General features: G+C 50.2%; 1 protein-coding gene across 1 annotated transcript; it reads left to right on the forward strand.

Moving 5' to 3' along the window:
- The first annotated feature begins 2,498 nt into the window (after positions 1-2,498).
- Positions 2,499-23,148, forward strand: PSTPIP2 (proline-serine-threonine phosphatase interacting protein 2). Its single transcript, XM_042804871.1, has 15 exons — positions 2,499-2,550; positions 11,526-11,626; positions 13,097-13,174; positions 14,094-14,128; positions 15,723-15,829; positions 16,760-16,822; positions 17,261-17,359; positions 17,554-17,599; positions 17,982-18,061; positions 19,710-19,808; positions 20,329-20,425; positions 20,734-20,815; positions 21,861-21,895; positions 22,423-22,480; positions 22,658-23,148. Exons 1-14 carry the CDS (start codon positions 2,518-2,520, stop codon positions 22,470-22,472), a joined length of 1,005 nt encoding a protein of 334 aa, XP_042660805.1. The 5' UTR covers positions 2,499-2,517; the 3' UTR covers positions 22,473-22,480; positions 22,658-23,148.
- Positions 23,149-23,895: the final 747 nt, after the last annotated feature.

Here is a 23,895-nt window from a genome sequence, read left to right on the forward strand (position 1 = left end):
GAGGGGAGTGTCCGGAACTTGTTCCTCCTGCTCCATCGTGGTCCCCCTCTCACAGGAGACAGTCCTCCACAAACTTTCTCCGACTTGAATTCCTCCCATGGGCCGCAGCATTCCCCACACTGCTCCGTCATGGGTCACTAACTTTCTCCGACTGGATTCCCTCCCACGGCTGCAGCCCTTCCCGAGCTGCTCCAGCGTGGGACCCCCCCTCCCCCATGCTGCAATCCTCCCAGCGCTGAATTACAGCAGCGGGGCTGCCTTTTCCCATGAGACCCCGGCCTGCTTTGGGCACAGCACCTTGATCAGGCGAGCAGGAGCAACAGGCCATAAATCAGTGTCTGCTCCACCGTAGATCTCCATGGGTGGCAGAGGGGGGCCGCCCTGCCGTCTCCCCACAGGATACAGGGGGGTCTCTGCTCCGGCACACCTCCCCCCTCCTTTCTTCCTCTGTTCCTCCACTGACCTTGGTGTTCACACAGCTGCAGCAACTCCTCCTCACAAGTCCCACTGCCCGTCACCACGTCCCTTCTTAAATACGTTATCGCAGAGGCGCAGCCAATTGACTCAATTTCCCAAACAGAAGTGGAGCTGGCTTGGAGCTGGGGGAGCTTCGAGAAGCTTCTCACAGGGGGCCGCCCCGATAGCCCCCTCCCCTGCCACCAAAAAACTCCACCACTCACTCAACCCAGGACAGAGGTGGTGCTGAGAAACAGCGAGTGGGTGGTGGCGGTGTGGATTTGTGGTCAGGGTCTCTGCCCTCCGCTGGGAGTGTGCGTGGGGCCAGGGGTTGAGCCAGCTGAAGAGCTGATTAAAAAAAAACAAAACAAAACAAAACAAAAAAACCCCAGAAAGATCCCAGGAACACATTTTCAAGGCAGTGTCCTGTGATGTGTCACTGTCAGCACTGAGGCAACGCTCCCTCTGCGGGTGACACCAAAGCTGATGTGGGGCTGTTGCTGCAGGGCGGGTGATGACTTGTGCGTGCTGCCCTGAGCTGCCGTGCCCGCAGCCCTGCTGCTCTGTCCGGCTCGCTTTCGGTCTTAACCCCACTCGGGCTCATCTGCCTGTCCCAAAGCATGCCCTTTCAGTGCACTCAGACTGGATGGAGAAAACTTGGATATTTATTCCAGAATTCACACTTTTGGAATTTTTCGTGTGCTTGCAGCTGGGCAGATTGTGGCTCAGCTGATAGATGTCCAGATGAGGTTGCTAAAACCTCTTCAAAGCTTTGACTGAAACCCCCTCTGCTCCGCTCTGGGGAGACCCCCCTGCAGTGCTGGGGCCAGCTCGGGGGCCCCCAACAGCAGAAGGACCCGGAGCTGCTCGAGCGGGGCCAGAGGAGGCCACGGAGATGCTGGGGGGGCTGGAGCAGCTCCCCTGGGGGGCCGGGCTGAGAGAGTTGGGGGGGTTCAGCCTGGAGAAGAGAAGGCTCCGGGGAGCCCTTCGAGCGGCCTCCCAGGGCTTAAAGGGGGGACAGGAGAGGGGGGGGACGACTCTGGTTCAGGGGGTGTAGGGATAGGACGAGGGGTGATGGTTTTAAACTGACAGAGGGCAGATTTAGGTTAGATTTAAGGCAGCAATTCCTCCCTGTTTGGGAGGTAAGGCGCTGGCCCAGGGTGCCCAGAGCAGCTGTGGGTGCCCCCTCCCTGGAAGGGTTCAAGGCCAGGTTGGACGGGGCTGGGAGCCCCCTGGGCTGGGGGAAGGGGGCCCTGCCCGGGGCAGGGGGTGGCACTGGGGGGGCTTTAAAGTCCCTTCCAACCAAAACCAGCCTGTGGTTTTCTGATTCAGATCTGAAGATGTGGCATTATGCTGATGGGGCAGGCAGAGCCACAAACAGTGAAAAATCCATGCAAACCTGGTTTCTTCAGCATAAGCCTCAGAAATGTTTGGCAAGTAGCAGTGGCCTCGGGTCACTTAATGAAGTGGAAAATGCCTTTTTTTTTTTTTTTTTTTTTTTTTTTTATGTTACTGGACTGTTTTAGCAGTCCCTGTGTTAAAGCAGAGGCAGCAGGTTAGGGCTGAGGGTATGATTCAGGATTTCCGTCACACAGTGTCCTATCTCATCTGCCTTCATCTTTTTTAAGAACTGCTCAGAGGTCGCTCGACTCAGCCTCTCGTCTGGGGCTGCGGCCCCCTGATACACTAAGGATAAGGACAGGACGCGTGTGGTGAAGCCTTCCCAAAATACTCTGCCAGCCCGTGGCCAAGACAGGTGGGGAAGGTGCTGCCGGTCGCCTGGGCACGGCTGTGCTCGGCCCTCGGCTCCCCACCTCCTCCGTGGAACCCCGCGTTTGGCCGTCACCAGTGGGTTTCTCCCCGTGCCTCGCACCCCCCCCCCCCCCCTCCGCCGCCTCCATCCGCAGCCCCCCGCCCCGGTCCCCCAACCCACCGACACCCGGGAGAGCCCGGCGAAGATCCACGCCAGCGGGGTGTGGATGTGACCGCGCCGCGGGGGTGGGACCGGCCGGGTGGGGAGGGGCCGGGAGAGGCGGCGGGGACAGCGGCGGTGGCAGCAGCATGCGGGAGTCGCGGTTCAGGGACCACTTCTGGGTGAGTGGGGTGAGGGGGGGTGTGTGGGGGGCACGGTGAACTGGGAGGCGGTGGGGCGTGGGAACGGGGACGGAGCTGCGGCGGGTGTTGTCACAGCGGGATGCGGGGGGGGGGGGGGGGGGATCGCAGCTGGGTCGGGGTGGAGGGGGGTGTCACCTCTCTCTGGGGCAGAGTGGGCTCCAAAGGCGACTTCGTGGTGACTTTGCTGAAGGCTCCGAGCATCCCCCCCCCCCCCCCCCCCCGGCTGGCGCTGCCCCCTCCACGCCTGTCCTGAGAGCTGTGGCTTCGCGACCCGCCCTGGGGCAGCCGAAATGTGCCGCGGTGAGCTGCCGCTGCCGTGCCGGAGGAAGTCGGTGCCAGGCTGAGGGCTTGGTAATATTAATTGGCCACTGGTAAACTACTTGGAGACACCACGGACAAATAACTCCCTTTGATGTTGGGATAATCCCGGACTGGGAGCGAACCCCTCGGTGTGCTGCTGCCAGCTGCGGAGGAAAAACCACGGTTCGGGGAAAGCCATGATTTATTCTTTTGAGTCTAATCTCTGCTTTTTGGGAATGGAGAAGTGCTCAATAGCCATTGAAGAGTGCTGACACTGTGGATGCTCATTTCCTCTTGGTGTATGGGCTTTTGTTCCAGGTACCGGCAACCGGGAAATAAATGACAACATTTTGGCTTTCGGGGCTGAAAATCCTCATCTGTGAATTGCACTCAGGGTTTCCCAGCTGATGCCTGGGAAGCAGCTCCCACCTTGCAGGGCTGGGGAAAGGTGCATGGGCCATGGGAGGAGTGGGTGCTGGGTTTGGGGCTCCATGCTGTGGAATGAGAGGGGTAAGTGCGAGCCGCCCAGCATCATGAGCATGTTGCCTGGCAGAGCGCCGTCAGGTATGTAAATGCCACAGAAGTATTTGAGCCTGGCTTGGAAAATAAAGCCAGTTTTGCATCTGGCAGCCATTTCTCAGCTATTCGTTGCCCAGAAATTTCCACGGTGCTCCCTCTGCTTTGCAAATGTGCAGGAGGGGAGGAATGAGAGGGTAGTGGCAGCATCCCTCAGGCTTGGGGGGAATAAGTGTGATGCCAGGAGAGTTGAGTGAACAGGGTCTGTTGTGCTTCAGCTGGGTCTTGGACTGTAGAAGAGGTCGACACCATGGGGCTGGCTTTATCTAGCACTGCTCAGTTTATTCCTCTCCTGCTGCAGCTTTTTGAAGGAGGATCCTGGAGGAGGGGCTCGGTGAGAGAAAATACAGGGGTAGGAGCTGTCCCAAGCCCCAAAGGCGAGGAGGAGCCAGAACATTGCATAGGGTGCTCATACTTGCCCTTTTATAGCAAACAGGTCTGTTTACTGAATAATCCTCTTGCTGAGCACAAAACTATTGGTGGTGCCAGGGATTTTGCTCTGCTTTTTTCTTTCGGAAGCCTGTGTGCTTCCAGCCCCCGCAACCCCCCCCCCCCCCCCCACCACTGAGGAAACATGCCTGGGGCAGGCAGCTGGGGCAGAAGTTGGAAGTGAGCGTGATGGACATGACTCAGTGGAGACATCGAGGCCCTGCTGTGGTCGTTTGGCCCATGGAAAAGGCAGGTACCACCCCAAACAGTCTCCACGCCATGTACTGGTGACTGTGCATCAGCTGTGAGGGCTGGGGAGGGAGGGGGGGGAATGAGGGATGGGCAGAAAAAAAACAAATTTACATGAGGTGCGGAGGGCTGCTCATCTGGCTTTGGTTTGCTCTTAAGTGCTATGAGAGAGTGCAAACTTCCTCCTGCAATTTTTCCTCTTAAATTACTCCGTGTAAGCCAAAAAGGAAAGGAGAACTCTTCTTTGCCAAAGCAAGAGATTTCACAGTGGTCAGATGGGAAAGGGGAAATTTTGAGAGGGCTCCAGAGGAGGGATGCTCCAGTTGATGGGACAAAGTATAAAAAATAGCCAGACCCCCAAAAGCTGAGCCATTTCTGGTGTTGCATCTCCCAGCTTTGAAGTGCAGCTGGTTGTGAATGGCGAATGCTGAATTTCTTTGCAGGAACAAGTTGCAGTCCCCCCTTGATCTGCCAGGACAGCAGGGCTGTGCTTCAAGCCTTATCTGGGGACTGATTTAGCTTTAAACCCCGACGGTTCTGGTTTCTTTGGTGGGGTGAGTGTGTCTGTCTTTCCCTGCACTGGAACCTGGTTCCTGCCGAAGTTCATGTCATGATGCTCATGATGTGCTTCATTGGGATGCAACACTGTGACTTTGATCTTTGCATTTGAGTTTGCTTATGCTCTTAGGTCTCAGCACAAGATGACAAATTTCCTTTAGTAAAGGACAGGGTTTGTTCTTTTACATCCTACTGATGTCAGGAGGTGCCCAAAGCCACATATCCATTGCCCTGAATGCCCCCGTTCGTCTGACGCTCCCTCCCACAGCCTGTGCTGCCTGCAGCTGCCTGAAAAAGAGCTGTGCAAAAATAAAAACACACTGAAGATCATGTTTGTTTCCGCTTTCCCTGCCTGTAGTGATTGCCACAAGTTGAGCAAGTGTGGGGTTTTGTTTTCATTTGCTTTTGCAACCTCCTGTTCTTCTTTTAATATACGACATTTCTTTTTCACTTTTTGGTATGTGCCTGGCACTCCTCAAGCCTGTTCTTGTGGAGTATTTTGGGTTACCCAAGAGCAAAGCTCTGGGTCTCATCAGAGCACTTTGGTCCTGTGAAAGTATGTAGGAAAACCAGAAATGATTACAATGCTAAAAACCACTTCAAGTCTGATGTATTGGCTAACAGCTTGCCACTTGGAGAGCGGGTTTTTGGTCATCTTGCTTTTAATGAGACAAAAGCAATGCTCTTTTCAGTGTATTGCGGGGTTCATTAAAAAGAAGCATTTGGTAAAACATTAAAAATAATAAGCAAATAATGATGAAGACTGAGACCTGAAGACTCTCACTAAGGTTGGTCTGGTGAAGTGGTTTTTGAAAATCAGACTTCGGTATATAAATCTTTTAGGTAGTCTCAAATATTTCTTTGTCACACCAAGAAAAAGTGATGCTGCTAAAACAATCCATGGCTCAGGCAAGTTATCTGCAGTAAAAGCTGCACTGGCATATTTAATTTTCTAACAGAGCATGTGGCAAGGTATCTGAAAACATGTATTTACTCCCCGATGCCTAGGAAAAAGCTATTGCATGTCTTTTTGCAATGGCATAATGGAAACATGGGGGACAGTAAGTGCTTTGACCCTTGTTGCACAGCAAGAGAATGCCGGTGCATGAGAAGGTTTTTTTTAGCCTTGAGAGACTGGCCAGGAATAAACTACTTTTTTCTGTGCCCCTACTGTCGAGGGATGGGGAGATCTGCCAGCCCTGGGCTCCTGGGTTCATTCCCCAGCTGCTGACTCATGGTGCGTCTGGCTGGGCTGTTTCACTTCCACTTGCCCCTGCTTGCCCTTCTTTCATTGGGGACTGGTTTGACAGGGTTTATTGACAGCGTTATGAAATCCTCAGGTTGTTGTTTGAAAGGAACCAGGTGAAGTTTGTGGGAAGAAGCAATTGCACCGGGGTGGGATGGTCCATTGCTTTCTGTGTCTCTGGGAGGAGCAGGGTTGGTGTGTTGGCATAGGGGAAGGAAACTTAAAGCCCAAGTTTATTAATGAAAGAGCTGCTGTTTGCAGGATGCTGTTCTCAGGTGGGTGAATTCCCCACCAGTCCTTTTCCTCCCTGTGATGAGTTTCGTCGGTCCTGTTGTACCCATCTGGTTATCAGACGGGGAGGATCTGCAGTGTCTCCTGCTCTCCTCACCCCGCTCTCTGCAGGCACCAGCACAAGCATTTTTCTTGATCTCAGCAACCTCTGAAGGACCCCATGTCATGGTTTGGGCCTGGTTGGCAGCCAACCACAATGCAGCAGCTCTCTCTCCCTTCCCCTCCGGCAATGAGAAGGGACAGAGAGCCAGGCTTGGGGTTCAAGATAGGACTGGGATGGGGGAAAATTCCCCTTTTATGATCACGAGCAAAAGGCAGACTTGTTAGGGGAAGAAAAAAAGAACATACATTTATTACAGACACTAACAACACATAACAGAGTAGGACAGTAAGAAGCATTGTCACATCTTGAGAACACCTTCCCCCCACCCCTCCCTTCTTCCCGGGCTCAGCTCTGCTCCCGATATCTCTACCTCCTCCCCCAGTGGCGCAGGGGCAGGGAATGGGGGGTGCAGTCAGCGCTGCCGCTTTCTTCATCTTCGGTGAGGGGAGTGTCCGGAACTTGTTCCTCCTGCTCCATCGTGGTCCCCCTCTCACAGGAGACAGTCCTCCACAAACTTTCTCCGACTTGAATTCCTCCCATGGGCCGCAGCGTTCCCCACACTGCTCCGTCATGGGTCACTAACTTTCTCCGACTGGATTCCCTCCCACGGCTGCAGCCCTTCCCGAGCTGCTCCGGCGTGGGACTCCCCCCCATGCTGCAATCCTCCCAGCACTGAATTACAGCAGCGGGGCTGCCTTTTCCCATGAGACCTCGGCCTTCTTCGGGCACAGCACCTTGATCAGGCGAGCAGGAGCCACAGGCCACAAATCAATGTCTGCTCCACTGTAGATCTTCATGGGTGGCAGGGGGGGGCCGCCCTGCCGTCTCCCCACAGGATACAGGGGGGTCTCTGCTCCGGCACACCTCCCCCCTCCTTTCTTCCTCTGTTCCTCCACTGACCTTGGTGTTCACGCAGCTGCCCCAACTCCTCCTCACCAGTCCTACTGCCCGTCACCACGTCCCTTCTTAAATACATTATCGCAGAGGCGCAGCCGATTGGCTCAGTTTCCAAACAGAAGTGGAGCTGATATAGAGCTGGGGGAGCTTCGAGAAGCTTCTCACAGGGGGCTGCCCCGATAGCCCCTTCCCCTGCCACCAAAAAACTCCACCACTCACTCAACCCAGGACACCCCAAGTGATTTTGAGGCTGTCCTAACTGTGAGCAAGAATAGCATAGCCATTTATTGTTGGATGGTGTTTCTGACTACTAAAATTCTGATCCAGCTTCTGCTGTGTTTCTCTAAGCAGATAAGGCTGAGGAGAGATACTAAGATCTCTGCATAAATAAAGATCTTTCAAGCGATGGTCTGTGAGCAGTACACTGCCTCAAACCTTTCATTTTTGGGCAGGCTGGGACAGACTGCTTGAGGGTAGGAAGGATCTATAGTGGGACCTGGACAGGCTGGATTGATGGGCTGAGGCCAATTGTATGAGGTTCAACAAGGCTCAGTGCCGGGTCCTGCACTTGGGTCACAACAACCCCCACGCAGTGCCACAGGCTTGGGGCAGAGTGACTGGAAATCTGCTCAGAAGAAAAGGGCCTGGGGGTGCTGGTCAACAGCCAGCTGAGTGTGAGCGGGCAGCGTGCCCAAGTGGCCAAGGCGGCCAGTGGCACCCTGGCTGGTGTCAGCAGTAGTGTGGCCAGCAGGCCTGGGGCAGGGATCGTGCCCCTGTACTCGGCACCGGGGAGGCCGCAGCTCCAATACTGGGTTCAGCTTTGGGCCCCTCGCCACAAGAAACACACTGAGGTGCTGGAGCGTGTCCGGAGAAGGGCAACGGAGCTGGTGAGGGGTCTGGAGCACAAGTTCTGTCACGAGCGGCTGAGGGACCTGGGGGGGTTCAGCCTGGAGAGGAGGCGGCTGAGGGGAGACCTGATGGCTCTCTACAACTGCCTGAAAGGAGGCTGGAGCCAGGGGGGTCGGTCTCTTCTCCCTGGTGACAGGGATAGGACAAGGGGAAACAGCCTCAAGTTGAGCCAGGGGAGGTTTAGGTTGGGTATTAGGAAAAATTTCTTCACCAAAAGGGTTGTCAAGCACTGGAACAGGCTCCGCGGGGAAGTGGTGCAGTCACCAGCCCTGGAGGTATTTAAAAGACGTGTACATGTGGCACTTGGGGACTTGGTTTAGGGGTGGGCTTGGCATTGTTAGGTTAATAGCTGGATTCAATGATCTTAAAGGTCTTTTCCAAGCAAAAAAATTCTGATTCTGATTCTCTCATGTCATGGGCTTTGTAGGCTGTGTATCTGGAAGGAGTTTTCCATGTAAAGTGGGCTGGAAGATGGAAATATCAAGCTCAGCAGCTTGCCTCTTAGCTGTGACTCACACAAGGTCATAATGTTACTTCAGATCCCCACTAGAGCATTTTAGCTCCTTTTTGGATAAAAGTGCAAACAAACACCAAAATATCACAACAAGCACACAAATTCCTTCTCTTCATGGAGTCCCTTGGGAGGATGGTGCAAACCCGGGCAACAGATCAGGAAGGGGGGGCACATCCTGCAGAGCCCCGAAGGCCTGGGAAACATCAGCTGCTGCTTTGTCACCTTGAAATCATCTCCTTGTAGTTTCCACGGGCTGTCCTCTAAATAGCACATGGGCTCAGAGCTCTGCGCAGTGGGGAGGACCATGACAGCCACGTGCTGCAGGGGAGGAGGAGAGATGCTCATCCTCCCGCATCCCTCTGGTCAGGGAGGGCTTGGTGCAACTCCCCATCCTCCACGCCCGTCTTTGGCTTAGTCGATTATGTCTTTAAATCTTGTCCTCTGTGCCCATGGCTCTGTGCTCGCTGTGTTGCCTTTCTTTTTTCATTGCTCCCTGCCAGCCCTGCCTTTGCGACGTCCCACGGGCAGTCACGTTGGTCCTTTTTATCCTTTCTGTGCCAACATCTGCCCAGAGGTTTGCTGAGAAGGCTGGTTTCACAGCATACAACTCTGCCCAGCATCTTCTGGACCAGGAGCTCCTCCTGCCTGGAAGCAGCTCTTCTGGAGACCTCCACCGTCTCTGTGACCTCCCATGTCTCGTGTACACCTTGCGCTGTGAGGCCTGGTCCAGCCTTGGGCGCTTAGGAAATGGCTATGAGCTGGAATAAAATCCTTCTACGGCGGGAGCAAGAGTGACAAAATAAAGAGCTTAGTGCACATTTTTGATGGATGCCCCCAATTTTTCCCCTGGCACTTCTGGCTGGCGCAGCGAGCCCAGGTGTCCCAGGCAGCAGAGCGGGATGCAGGAGCCTTCGGGTGCCTCCTGACACGCAGCGATGTGCCTCCGACCACCCTCTCCTGCCAGGCCTTGCAGGAACCAAAAGTTGTTCTCTTCATCCATCTTATTTCCTTTAAGACTGGGGATGAGAGGTCAAGTTAGGATGTTCCTGTCTTTTGCAACTGAAGACTGACTTCACTGCAAGCGCGTTTCCTTTTTCACAGACCTGATTAGCAAAGACGTGATGTGAACTAAGAACTGGTAGCGGGTTTATCAGTAATAAGCCCATTTTGGAGCGATGTTTGTGCTTTCTAAAGAAACAGAAACCGTTCTGGCTTCTGCTTAGGTCCTGCTCCACAGTTCTCTCTTCCCATGCATGTCACAGACGGAGCAAAGCTCATCTGGGATACGCGGGGATTTCCTGAAGGTCCCACTCCACCAGACCTCCCTCCTCACTTCTTGCTTTCTGCCCACTGACGTTCAAGTCCATGACTCCTTAGAGCAGTCTACATAATTCAATACTTCATTCATCACAAATACTAGCCCTGTTCTTCCTCATTTCTTGCATCAGGGGTGACCTCCTAAGAAATCCCCCCGCCTCTGCTGCCCACACTTTTGTCCCAGTTCTCTGCAAACTCTCATCCTGATTTTCAACAATTTACCGAGTTTCTCTGTCCTGCCATTATTTCTCTTCAGGATTCTTAAAGTTTGCCACTTTTGCTTCCTTTCACTGAGTTTCACATCCGGTCCTACCATTGTTTCCTTTTTGCATCCTCTTTCCCTATACCTTTTTGCTCCCACACATGCTGTTCTATGCAATACCAACTGATCCTCTTCGCAGATGACAACCAGTAGCACCTTCTTCTCAGCTCCCCTCATCTGCTTTGGGCTTCTTCCAGAGAAGGACAATTCATGGTCAGAGCATCTCTTTGCATTATCATAGCACTCAGAAGCCCTGCTTTTGTCCTGGGTCTCCAGAAGGGTAAATCCTCAACAGTCATAAGGCAAAAATCCAGTTTTTGTACTAAACTGGTTCCAGGCATGGGTATGAGGAAAGAATGGAGTAGAGTTAGTCAACCTTCATCCTAGCCTACCTATATCGACACATGTGTCTTTTTTTTTTTTTCTTTTTTTTTTTAATAAGCATCAGTATGATATATGTTTTTGAGAAGTAATTTGAAGGAAAGCATTGAGCCTTTGGAAGATGGGACTTGGCCCCATGGGTGGTGTAGGCAGGACCTTTCCATGGCTGTGATGTTTGGGGGGGGGTTGAAGAAGCTAGCCCTGTGTGATGTGTTGGAGGGCACGCAGCAGTGGGAGGGGAAGACCTGGTACTTAGGGAAATTATATTTGCAGTGGTGTTTTGAACTGATATGTGGGACAGTGTTGCTTTTTTGCGAGGCCAAGGAGAAGGCTGTTGCAGCAGCGGTCATTGGGTGCATCCACACATACTGAGGGCAGTGAGAGAAGCCCATAGCTCGGTGATCCTGTGTAGAAAGGTCGGATAAATTCACCTCCAGCCCAGATGTAGGCTCCTACAGCCAGATGTGAGGGTGATACCCAGAACAGTGCAAGTCAATGCTAACCAAGATCCATCTCCATGTCTGAAGAAACGGGGAGGAGCGGTAGACAGATGGGCTATATCTAGGGACTTGGAGGGTTTTTAGTGTTTGATTTCATCAAGTTAGAGCTGACAGCTAAGCTCCCAGGAGGAGATGACATACACTGTGGGGCCAGCTGTGCTGAGGCCAGAGGGGAGCAATAGGATGTGGTAGGACCGAGCTCTTCTGTTTTCTGAAAGTCATGGAAGTGCCTTCTCCCAAATTGCCACCACTGTTCTCATTCTGGAGCCTCTCCCACCCCTAAAACAAAAAGAGCTTATTTCATAAAGAGGTACTTGCACACCGGCTCCCAGCTGAGCCATCACTTGTGCAAATGCTGCCAAAGGTGGCAGTGGCTGTGGACTGCACTGACAAGGATGTGACTCCTGTTCTTGTGCTTTCAGAGTACAGATCTGACGAGCACAGTTGGCTACGACAGCATCATTCAACATCTGAATGAAAGCAGGAAGAACTGCAAAGAGTTTGAAGACTTTCTGAAGGAAAGGTATGGAGCTACCTCTGAAAATCGGTTGGGTTGAACGTGGGAAGCGAGGTGGTGCCACTATTACTCCTTGAATTCCCAGTTTTGTTTGTTGCGTTTAACTGTCCACTGCGGTAAACCACCTCTTACTTTTGACCGATGAGGAACTTGTTTTCTTACGCTGTTCTTTCCTTGCACGGCTGGTGTTGTGCTATGAACTCCATGCCCAGGAATCCTTAGCTGTGAGGCCGGGATAGTGCCAGAGTTTGATCCTCACATTTTGAACTGCCTGTTAAAAAAAAAGGGGACTCAGGAGCAGTTTAATAATTCAGTCTTACATGTTGTCAGACATCTGTACTGATGTGTTTGTAGCTGTTGGTGGCCTGCCCAGGCCACACACTCTCCCAGGAAGTTCACCTTGCAGTTCAGCTTGTAGAAGATGGTGAAGACCTCGGCATAGGAGATGCACAATTTTGTCCTGAATTTGTCTTTGTATATTATGGACAGCCCACAGATTTGATGTTACAAAGAAGGAGCAGGATTAGATAGTGTGTTTATTAATGAGATGATATGACCCAAGTAGAGGTTCTGTGGCTACAAAGCTACAATTGAGATGGTCTGGCCAAGTATTTTGACTTTATGGTTCACCTGGTTGGCAATGCTTAAATACAAAGAGCACTGCAGAATAACCCTGAATTAATGTAATTTTGGTGTTGAGAACTGAAGAAAACAAACCTCTGAATACAAGACTTGGTACAAACCAACCTGGAACAAATGTAATGGGGATGAAGAGGAGGAAAATGTGCAGTTAAAAGTGTCTAATGCACCTACGTCTGTCTAGGCTGTAATCCCATGTTCCAGGAAAATTTGGGCTTTCCAGCTGCCCGAGGAACCATCCGCTGAACCCTGAGAACTGTGACAATAGAGAAAGTGGGAGAGGGTACCTATTGCCTCATTTTAAAAAGACCTGAAGAGCTGAAATGACTCAGCTGAGCTTTGGGGTGCATGTATGGTGGCTGAATGGTCTTTGAGGTGCCTACTCCCTTCTGTCACATTTGGTTTAAATCAGACAAATAGGATTCAAAAGTACTTTGTGTGGGTGGACTGACAGATATTGATGGCTGAGGTGCAGAAAACATGTGATTGCACAAGCCTTGTCCCCGCAGGAAACTGAGCTAAAAACTACTGAGGTGACTCACCTGGCTGCATCTAGCCACCAGCTGCACTGGCTTCTTGGTCCTCCATCTCCTGCAGAGTGGTCCTTGCACCCACTGCCATGGGGAGATGAGCAATGCATAGGGACCACAGACAGAGCAAAACAAAGTGTTTTCACTAGAAAGGTAGTTGGGTAACCGCAAAGAAGTCTTCCTTCAGCCAACTGTCCACAGTTGGTTTGCAGCAGGTCAGAGGATAGGGAGGGTGTTGACCTCTGCTGCAAGCAAGTATCAGTTTATGAAATGAGAACTTCCTCTCGTTTCCCTCTTTCCCCAACAGGGCAATTATAGAAGAAAAATATGGCAAAGAGCTCATTAACTTGTCAAAGAAGAAGCCCTGTGGGCAGACGGAGCTGAAGTAAGTTCAGACTTGCGTGTGTTTTGCTTTTATGGGTACCCTTACTTGGAGCAACGAATGAGGAGGAGAAGGAGGGAGACTGCGAGACACTAAGCATAAAATGTGATTAGGATGCTACCAGAAGATGATCTGAAATCAGTCTTGTGAGTGAACGGTGAACACCTGGGTTGGCCTCTGCCAATAAACGAGTTGGACTCCACCAAGTTCCCACCAGCTGTAGACTAACCAAAGCATCATAGATGCTCAGGCTTTCAAGATGTGGGCTGGCCGTTCAGCAGAGGGACAAGGATTGTGAGACCTTAGCTTTGCTCCTCACTGTTTTTGTGTTCAGAGGGAAGTACAGGTACTTCCTTGACTCAAACCACGGAAATCTTCAAAGCCCAGCATGTTACCATGCCACAGGGGTGCTGTGGCCACAGCGGTTGATTCCACGAGTGGGTCTCCATTTCCTCAGTGACCATTGGCACCTTCTGCTTCCTGCTTTGCTTCTGCACTTTATACATGCCTGGTCTGATATTCTCTGATCATTTATTTACAGTTTCTGAAATATCTGTTGTACAATATTAACAGGGAGAAAAGTTCCCTACATTTCTAACCACTGGCCAATGCACCTTGTAGGTGTTTGTATGTCCCAAATGATACTTTTAGGAGGTTGCCTGAAACATTTGTTATGAAAGTCAGGATTTTTAATAGCATCCAGTGTTCAGAAAGATGTAAAGTAGATCTCAAATCAAGTGAGCTTTGTTATACTCACTGGGAGGGAAAAATCTAGAGGTGTAAAGAGGGTAAATAAACCTGCTTCAAGCTGCTTTGGCCAATGTCAAGTGAGAGTTGCTCTCTGGTTTGGGAGAGGTGCTCTGCTGATGCCTGAACCTGGCTGTGCTTTCCCACTCTTTTTAATGCTCTGTCTGTTTTTCAGCACACTGAAGAGATCCCTGGATGTTTTCAAGCAACGTAAGTAATTCTTCTTCTTTGTGTTTGTCAGGGCATTTGGCAGTGCCAAAACCTGCAGGCAACTGCATGAGAAGAAAACAGCAGAAAAACCTCCAAAACAATGTGATGCTGGAGTGAGGCATAGGCTGTCCTCCTGGCCTGGCTCAGTTCAGCACATGGCTTTGGGATGGAGTGCTCCATGGCATGTTTGGGAGAGGAGACCCATGGGGCATCCCTTTGGGGATCTCTTTGGCTTTTGGGGCTGGCTGCAGCTCAGAAGTCATGCTTGCATTGTACATCAGAAGCTGTGCATTGGAAGCTCAGCTGGATTTTGCTGGATTGGCTTGCCTTGCCCTCTTCACACACATATGCAGTAATTTGCATCTTGAATACTGGGTTCAGCTTTGGGCCCCTCACCACAAGAAAGACACTGAGGTGCTGGAGCGTGTCCAGAGAAGGGCAACGAAGCTGGTGAGGGGTCTGAAGCACAAGTTCTGTCACGAGCGGCTGAGGGACCTGGGGGGGTTCAGCCTGGAGAGGAGGCGGCTGAGGGGAGACCTGATGGCTCTCTACAACTGCCTGAAAGGAGGCTGGAGCCAGGGGGGGTCGGTCTCTTCTCCCTGGTAACAAGTGATAGCATGAGAGGAAATGGCCTCAAGTTGCTCCAGGGGAGGTTTAGATTGGGTATTAAGAAAACTTTCTTCGCTGAAAGGGTTATCAAGCATTGGAACAGGCTCCGCGGGGAAGTGGTGGAGTCACCAGCCCTGAAGGTATTTAAAAGATGCGTAGATGTAGTATTTCTGGATATGGTTTAGTGGTGGGCTTGACAGTGTTACATTAATGGTTGGACTTGTTGATTTTAAAGGTCTTTCCCAACCTAAATGATTCTATGATTCTTATTGGAGCATCTCCAAGATACCACTTTGCCCACCTTACATTGTCCCTTCATTGCCATGTGTCACAGTCCACTGAGGTACAGGATGCCAGCATCTGTACCTCGAGGGCTAGCACTCTGCTACCCTGTGCTGAGTCCGCCCTCTGCCCCAGCCAGGTTTGTCTGCTGCCCTGCACCTTGGTGGGACTCTCTAACGAGGCTCAGCCCTATTAATAGCTGCAGGTTTGAAACAGAACTGGGGCTTGAATCCTGAGCTACAGTTGGTCTTAGCTCCCTTGATGAGCTTGCTGAGGTATAGCTGCTCGCCTTCAGCAAGATGAGCCTGAGGTTTTTTAGCATTAGCTTTTCTGTGCCCCAGGTTCGTTGTCTGCTAGCCTGGGGCAACGATTCCTTCAGACAGTTGCTTTAGGCTGCAATGTGCCAAAACATGCCTGAATTCCTCTGGATGAGGGGGGAAATGTGAATGCTCATTTGAATAAATTCTCTTGATATGAGTTTTCTTAAACTGAAGGGCAGGCCCCAGCAGGACTGATCCTGAATAGCTCCTTACATAGGCAAGTGCTGCTTGGAGGCTGCTTCAAAAGTGCTGCCACTTTTATACATTTCTGCAAGGAGATGTATGATATGGATTCAGTTTGATGTCAGCTACACCAGTTGACTTGAGCAACGGAGTCCTTTTAGGAATATATAGATATATATTTCATTTTTTTTGATTTGCAGAGGTAGACAATGTGGGGCAAGGTCACATCCAGCTGGCTCAAACCCTTCGGGAGGAAGCAAAGAAGATGGAAGACTTCAGGGAAAAACAAAAACTGCATCGGAAAAAGGTCAGGAGACGCAGGAGTTTCCTGTGGCCTGCAGCCTTTGCTGCAGGGTGTTGATCCTGCCCCAGCAATGCACTGTTCCTGGCTGGTGTCTCCTGCCTGTGCCCCAGCCCCCTCCGTGTCCCTGGTGCCTGCTGCTGCTGGGAAGTCCTGAGCTCCTTCCTACGTGTTGTAACCATGTTGGTGAAATGTGTGGCAACCTTCAACTTCCTCCTTCTCACTGCCGCATCTTCTCCTTTGGGTGCCTTTTGCAGACAGTGATAGCAGGGGCTCAGCTCCAGAGATTCCAGCCTCAACTAGAAATATTTTTAAAGCAGAACCCAGCACTCAGCCTTGTTGAACCTCGTACAATTGGCCTCAGCTTATCGGTCTAGCCTGTCCACACACCTCTGTAGAGCCTTCCTACTCTCAAGCAGATCAACGCTTCTGCCCAACTCGGTGTCATCTGAAAACTTACTGAGGGTGCACTCAATCCCCTCGTCCAGATCTCTGATAAAGACATTACAGAACTGGCCCAAATAGTGCTGTATGATGTCCATAGGGTCTGCTAACATTGGCAAGCTTTTTAAGTTCTTCTGGCTTGAGATTCCTTTGTCTGGAAAATGAAGAAAAACTGTGAAAACCAGGGGCTGGTTTGGACCTTGCAGAGGGGAGTGGGCTTCCCAATTTTGCCAGACCATATGGAGACAGTACAGCACTATGTATGGCTAGGATTTCATTTGTAGATCACCTTTGCATGCACAAGTGAAAGCTTAGATAGAAGCACAGAATAATGAATGTCTTGGATGGGTTTTGTAAAGATGCTTTGGGTAGAGGAGGGTCCTTAAACCCACCTCAACCTGCTCTGTGCCTCTTCCTTTCCTAAGCTACATAGATCATCTTGGAGCTTTGATAGTCAGTGATGTGCTGACTCCGAGTCTGTTGTCTTCACAGATAGAGCTGATAATGGAGGCGATTCACAAAAACAGGAATTTGCAGTACAAGAAGACCATGGAGGTAAAGCAAATGTGCTGCTGTTTCTTGCTGTATAGGTAAATGCTGCTAACATGCACACACAAGGCCTTCCTTGTCTGCTGCAAGTCCCTCTGTTGTGTCTGCATGAGTGGTGTGCAGGGCATGCTCAGCAAAATTGAAAAGTATGCATGGGACTTGGCTTGTGGTAGCCTTGCAGGGTTGGATATGAGTGATTTAAATGTCACAGACTTGATTGCCTTGAGCTTTTCATATTGAGTGATAAGTAGCTTGTCTTGTGAACTTGGATTTGCCTAGGCAGTGGGGCATGTGGGACCTCCCATGCCATCCCCTGCTTAGCTGGCAGCCTGCGCCCACCTCTTCACTCGTAGGCTGTGCTTTCCTCCAAAGCATCCCGCGTGAGCTGAATTTGCATTTCATTGCTTGCTGACATGCTCCTGCCCCGTTTGGTGGCTCTCCTAGGCCAAGCGGCTCTACGAGCAGCGCTGCAGGGATAAGGATGAGGCGGAACACGCTGTGCACCGCAACGCAAACCTGGTGACGCAGAAGCAGCAGGAGAAGGTATGGGGAGAGAGGTGGCCATGGGGCAGGGGGAGAAAAGGGTGTCTCTTCTTGCAGCTCTCCTGCCCCAGTTCCCAGCTCTGGGGTTTGAGATGAGTCGGAAAGGCTGCTGATGTTCCCTAGTTGGGCTGCAATGCCACCTGTGATGCACCAAGGATCTCCTCTACCTTTCTTCTCTCTCCCATTTTTGGCAGTTGTTCCTGAAGCTGGCTCAGACAAAATCAGCTCTGGAGGACTCTGGTGAGTGTGGAAAGGGCAGTGTTTGGAGACTGAGGGCAGAGTTTCCCGGGGTCCAGGGTTCTGAAGCTGTGGCATGGCTTTTGGGCGAGCTCCAGCTCTTGGGTCAGGCATGGCTCCTCAGAAACAGGTGCCCAAGATACCAGAGGTGGTAACCTGCCCTGGAGAAGCCTGCACGGCCCCACCAAGGCTGCTCCCATGGCACAACCCTCCACCATGATGTGCGGCTCTGTGTCCCCTTGCAGTGTCCACCAACAGCCGAGCCCACACATTACTGCTGCTTTCTCCCTGATGTCCCAGATGTTCCAGGCTTCACATATTACCTTCTAGAGAAGGGTTTTTTTCCCTTAATGTTAATCAGATGACAACATGATTTCTCTCGCAGACAGGAGTTACCAGCAGAACGTTATCACACTGGAGAAGATCCGGGAAGAATGGCAGAAAGAGCACATCAAAGCTTGCGAGGTAAATGCCTCAAAACACTTTCATGTGTCAGCATGGTCCTCTGGATGTCTGTCTCCTTGCTGCGGAGGCCAGGGACAGTGCAGATTTGCCTTCTCTGTATTTCTCTGGCAGGTGTTGCAGCTAACCCTGTGTTTGTCTCACACTTGGCTTCTGGATTCAATGTCCCACTACTTTGAAATTTCCACTGTTTTAGTTTTTATTTTTATTTTTATTTTTATTTTTATTTTTATTTTTATTTTTATTTTTATTTTTATTTTTATTTTTATTTTTATTTTCTTCCACCACCTTTTAAATCTGAAAGTCAGTGCACTAAGTAGTGACATTTTTGCTCATTACCTGCTTGCACATTTGGTGTTGCCATTGTCTTGACCAATCTTGGCCATGGTCACCTCTGCACACCTGGCAACTCCAGGCCAATACGTGCTATAGCTGCAAGACCACCCAGCGGCCTGAAACTCTGAAAGACTTTAAATGACTTTGCAGCAGAGGCTGGTGGCAGGCTGGGGATTTGGGCTGGGTGAAGCCATCCCCATGCACCAGGAGCCTTTCGCCTTTATCTCACGGACCACATGGTGGTGTGGAAACCCCTCTGAGCGATGGTATCAGCTTAAAGCAGACTGTCCCTTAGTGAAGTGGTCTAGCAAGGATTTATAGCATGTGCTGGGGAAGTCCAGAGCTGGTGGCAAGAGGACTGTGCAGCTGCTCTGCTGTTGACGGGTGTCCTGCAGCCGCCTGTGATCTGTGACTGACAGTAGACAGGGACTGCAGATGTCCAGGTTTTATCCCCAGGTCTGCTGCAAGCTTGAAAAAGGTCTGCCCATCCCCAGCCACACCAATCCCTTCCCAAGCTTCTTCTCTTCAGGCTTCTATTTTAATTTTTCCTTTTGAAATGGAATTTGCTGCCTGTTTTGTGTGGCGTGCATTGGTGTCTCAGTGCTGGTGTGCTTTTGGTGTCTGAGGTCTCCAAAAGCCTCTCTCATGGTGGGGTGTGAGAAGCAGTAGTTTCAGTTCTGCAGATGGATCACATGAAAGTTTTCCCCTCAGTGTGTTGCAAAGGTCATAACTGATAACAAGTGCATATGTACACTTTGGATGAAAAGTTATCTTTCATGGAAATGAATAAAGGCATGTGAAATTGAGGTCTATCAGACAGCAGATTTCAAAAGACTTGGTTTTAAACCTGCTTGGAAAAAGGCTGGGCAGGAGAGAGTGAGAAGACCAGCCAGTCAACGCACCTCTGTTTCCATACATCACCAGTACTTTTTTATTGCTCTGTACCTGTGGGAGCGAAGTGATCTGGGTCCGTGGGACCACAGGGTGAACAGGGAACATGCGCTGCCTTCAGAAGCTGGCTTGGTTCCCCCAGAGGGCACAGTGTGCCAGGTGACCCCTTTGACATTGGTCCTGCAGACTTTCCCAAGCTTAACACTCATCTTTGAAATATCTGGTTGTGTAGAGAGATGATTTCTCTTCCGGACAAACTGGAGGACTTGTGGTTTCCATATTTCCTACAGGAGACCACTATCACCTGCTCCTCACTGAGGACAGTTGTCTTTGTAGTGGTACTTGGGAGTAAGAAACATTCAGGATAAAAAATATTTGCTCTTGTTTTGAAGACTTTAGGGCTGTTTTGCCTGTGTTGTTACAGTTCTTTGAGACTCAGGAGTGCGAGCGGATCAACTACTTCCGAAATGCCCTCTGGCTTCATGTCAACCAGCTCTCCCAGGACTGTGTCCAGAATGATGAGGTACGTCAAATGAAGGTCACTCCATAACTTCATTTTTCTATTTGGAAAGCAGAATTTTCTTTCCTGTGCACTGAGCTGTGTTATGTCTGAGTTGGGCTGTGGCCTTTGATCAGCCACCAGGCACCAGCATGAATGTACAGGCAGAAGGTTTTGGTCAGAGCTCTTGCAGGTGAGGTTCCCTCTGGGATTCCCACATTTTCTGAGGGTGGCACTGGAACAGGTTGCCCAGAAAGGTTGTAGATGCCTCATCCCTGTTGACATTCAGAGCCAAGTTGGATGGGGTTTTGAGCATCCTGATCTAGCTGAAGATGTTCCTGCTCATTCAAGGGGGGTTGGACTAGATGCCCTTCAAAGGTCACTTCCAACCCAGACCATTCTGTGTTTCTATGATTCCCATACCATTGCAGCTTGTGTCCTGGGTGAGCACTGGACTTTCACCCCACGTGTGATAAATGATTGGAAGAAACCCTCTTGTTTTTTGACCTGATGTCTAGAAATACTTTTTATTTCTCTTTGACAGAAATATGAGGAAATCCGCAAGAGTTTAGAAATGTGCAGTATTGAGAAGGATATTGATTTTTTTGTAAATCTGCGCAAAACTGGAAGTTTGGCTCCAGGTAAGAGCTCATACAATCTCACAAAGTAGTAGTGACTTCCTTGTTCTCATGGAGCTGCTGCTCTGATCAGTATCAGTTTGGATGCAAAAAACATTGATTTTGCAACATTAGTCCTTTCATTCACTGGCATGCAGCACTAGTCTGTCACTTATCACCAGCAACAGAAGATAATTTCCCCTTTCTGTAACTTTCAATTTTGCGATAAGGCATTTTCCCAGAGAGGGGAAAGACTTAGCAGCTGAATGTTGGTACGACAAGTAGTTGATGGCTATAAAATGTCTGACTTTAATATTGTTAACTTCTCCTAGCTCCTGTTGTTTATGAAAACTACTATAATACGCAGAGAAATGCAACTCCTGTGAGAAGTCCGGTTCCTGTACCTATATCAAGGTAAAGGACATAATATATACAGTTGCAATTGCTATTGTAAATGATGCTTTCCCCCCCAAAAAACCCATATTTTGTTGCTTCTCAGTCTACTGGAGGCTTGACTTGGGAATATTTCCCATGTTATGTAGTCCATCACTTCACTACGAGTTATCCCAATATCCTGCCTACTGTAAGCTGTTCAAGAACCCCCTCAAGCCCAGTCAGAGGTTTTTGCTCCCCCTTTTGGGGTCATTTTCTCCCTTCTCATGGTTGGGAATCCTATTCTGAAAGTGTCTGTGGTGTGGGTCTGCTCATTTTTTCTTGTACCAAGCCTATTCCAAAAGTCCTTTGCATGTAGGTGAGTGGCTGTGGTGCTTGGACAGCAGAAAAGCAAGGCAGCTTGGAGTATACTGAATTTCATGTCTTGTTCTCTCTGGGAACTCTCTGAGCTCCCTTTTAGAGCAGCCTTTGATACCAGAATGAAATTTTCCAGGCTTCCCTGCATGGTTCTCCATGTGGTCTGTCTATCTAAGGAGAGATGGATCAGTTAAAAGCATGCGTGGGTAGAGGGAGGAACAGCAAAGCCAAATTCACTCCCCTGGGACAGAAGCTGGGCAGAGAGGACAGGCTGACATCTTCCTTTCTGCCGGAGGGGGAAGAAGACAATTCAGGGCTAAAGACTGTGCAAAAGATGAGTGTGCCACTTTGACTGTCACATTGGAAGAGGAGTCATGTCCAGTTATGGCTTTCTGATGTCTCACTCTGGGCAAAGGCATGTAAAAGGGCATGCCCTGAGGCTCCCTGGGGACTGTTTCCCGAACTTAGTGCTTTTTGGTTACTTTTTCCTCTCCCCCACCGTAACAGCTTAAATTCCCATGTTTGCCAAGCTGGCTGTCGGTGGTGAGCCCAACATGACATGCCTTGGTACCACGTATCCATAAAGCCCAGCCTGGCCAAACCTCTTGCCCTCCACCAGCTCTGAGAGGGCAGCTGGGGAGCGCAGAGCCAGGACAACAGGAGTCCCATAGCCATGCAGGTCCTCAGCTCTGTGTTTCCTTTTGTGCAGGAGGGGACCTCTACCCACCCCGACCAGTGCGCCAGGTGAGTTATTTGCTTTATGGGGTTTCTGGCCCCACAGAGGAAGTCTCTTCTTTTCCTCTTTCCCATCAGACCATAAGCTTTAGCTCTCTAAAGGGATTGCTTTAGGTGAAGCTCTTGCTCTAAGTCCAGTCCCCACTGGGATGCTGTAAAGTTGGGCACCGACTTTGGAGGCAAGGTTTAACCCAGGAGAAGTTCCGATCAAAGCCCTATACGTAGGTATTTCTGAAGCTTAAGGCCATCTATGCTTGGGATCCCACCAGTATCTGCAGTTTGGGACTTCCTCTGCTTCAACAGCATAAACTATATAATTCCCACTGACACTTCAGTGATGGGATACTGCAGTGAGACGCAGTAAAATGAGGTCCTGCTTTGGTTCTTCAGCAAATCATCTCTTTGAGCCTCATGCACCCTTTCTTCCCATCCCTTTAACATGGGTGGCCAGTGCATGGTTGTTTCTGTCCTGTGTGAAGTCTTGTAACGAGCACTTCTTATGAGCAGACTTAATTTTTTTGTGCTCTCTGTTTCAGGTGAGCCTGATTATGCCACAGTTGACGGCTACAGCTTGATACATCACTAATAGCCACAGTAAGTACTCACATTTGATGCAGAAAGGATTTAATATGAGATGCAGCTACACAGAGGAGGGACAGTGGAGAAAGAAAGGCCACTGGTTAAGGGGTGACATTTTCAGGTGACTGACTGGGAGTGATCACTTGTCTGAGCTGGATCTGTGGTTTAAATGCTGTTAATCTTGTTCTGTAGGTCCTACAGGCAGAAGACACTGTTGGTCTGGCCAGTGTCGCGGAGGTCGTGTTTCCATTTATTCACAGCCACACAGAGCTGGTGTTTCTCCGTTTTAAGGAAGTATTTGAGGACTTTGATAATTATTTGTACAGTCAGAAAGTGCTTACTAAAAATCTGTGCCTTTGATCAGCAAACTCCTTGGACGGATATCCCATCTTTGCACTCAGGGGAAGAAAAGGAATATAAGCCACAGACCCAGACACAGAGGCTATCTGCGTCAGAAGTTTTTGATTTGAACTTCTTCTAAAGTTCAGCCGTCTGGGAGAGGCTGGAGCCTCCCACTCTCCAGAGAGCTAGAAGTCATACATGCCAAGGAGAGCACTGTGCAAAGCTTCGGGCATGCTGCCCTGTGTTTGGGGCATATGTATCCCACTCAGATCTCAGGTTATACTTTTGCCTGTTCCTGAAGTCTTTCATTAATGGTGAATAAACTTGTAATTTAGGTTTCATTTCGGTCATGTCTCTCAGGGAGCTTACTTAGAGGAGCACCAACAGTTACACCGTGTGTCTGGCTTAACTGTAGATGTGCTCCAGGCTTAAGCAGTGATACTGGAAGCTGATTTGCACCTTGCCTGGTGCAGCAGACCACAGCACAGTTATCTAGCGAGAGGCTGTGCTGCCACAAACACACTGGGAAGTGCCGCACCCTACAGTGTTGTTGAGGATCTGAAGGACGTCAGTCAGCTTCTCCAACTGCCTCTCCAACGAGGGGCTTGCAGTTTTTTAGGTTCATGGTATAGCTTGCCCCTGGTAGGCTCTGGAGACTCCCATTTGATTAATTTGTGGGAATCCCTAAACTTTGGACTTGTTCTGACTGTGCACCCCTAGAAGCAAACTTAGGTACTAACAGTGGGCTGAAGCCATCAAACTTGTTTTCTGACCAGGTCTCCTCAAAGTTTGTGCCCTTTTTGTTACCATATATATGATTATGGCTTTGACTCAGAAGCTCACATGCCTCAGGGCTGCTGGTCTCTCTGAAGTCCCTGTGCCCAGTGTTGCTAGCAACACTGGGCACAGGGACACAGGACAGTGGGAACCAGGACACAGTTTAGCTGTTTAAACCTAGAGCTAGGTCACTAGCTTTGGAGGAACAGAAGTGGCTAGGTGTATGAAGTTCTTCAAGTTGAAGCTGCATGACTTCTAGTCCCCAGGGCTTTTAATGTATTTCCTTGTGCAGAGACCATGGCGAGATTTAA

This window comes from Tyto alba, unplaced genomic scaffold, assembly GCF_018691265.1.
Source record: "Tyto alba isolate M040663 unplaced genomic scaffold, T.alba_DEE_v4.0 Super-Scaffold_42, whole genome shotgun sequence".
Taxonomy (NCBI): Eukaryota; Metazoa; Chordata; class Aves; order Strigiformes; family Tytonidae; genus Tyto; species Tyto alba.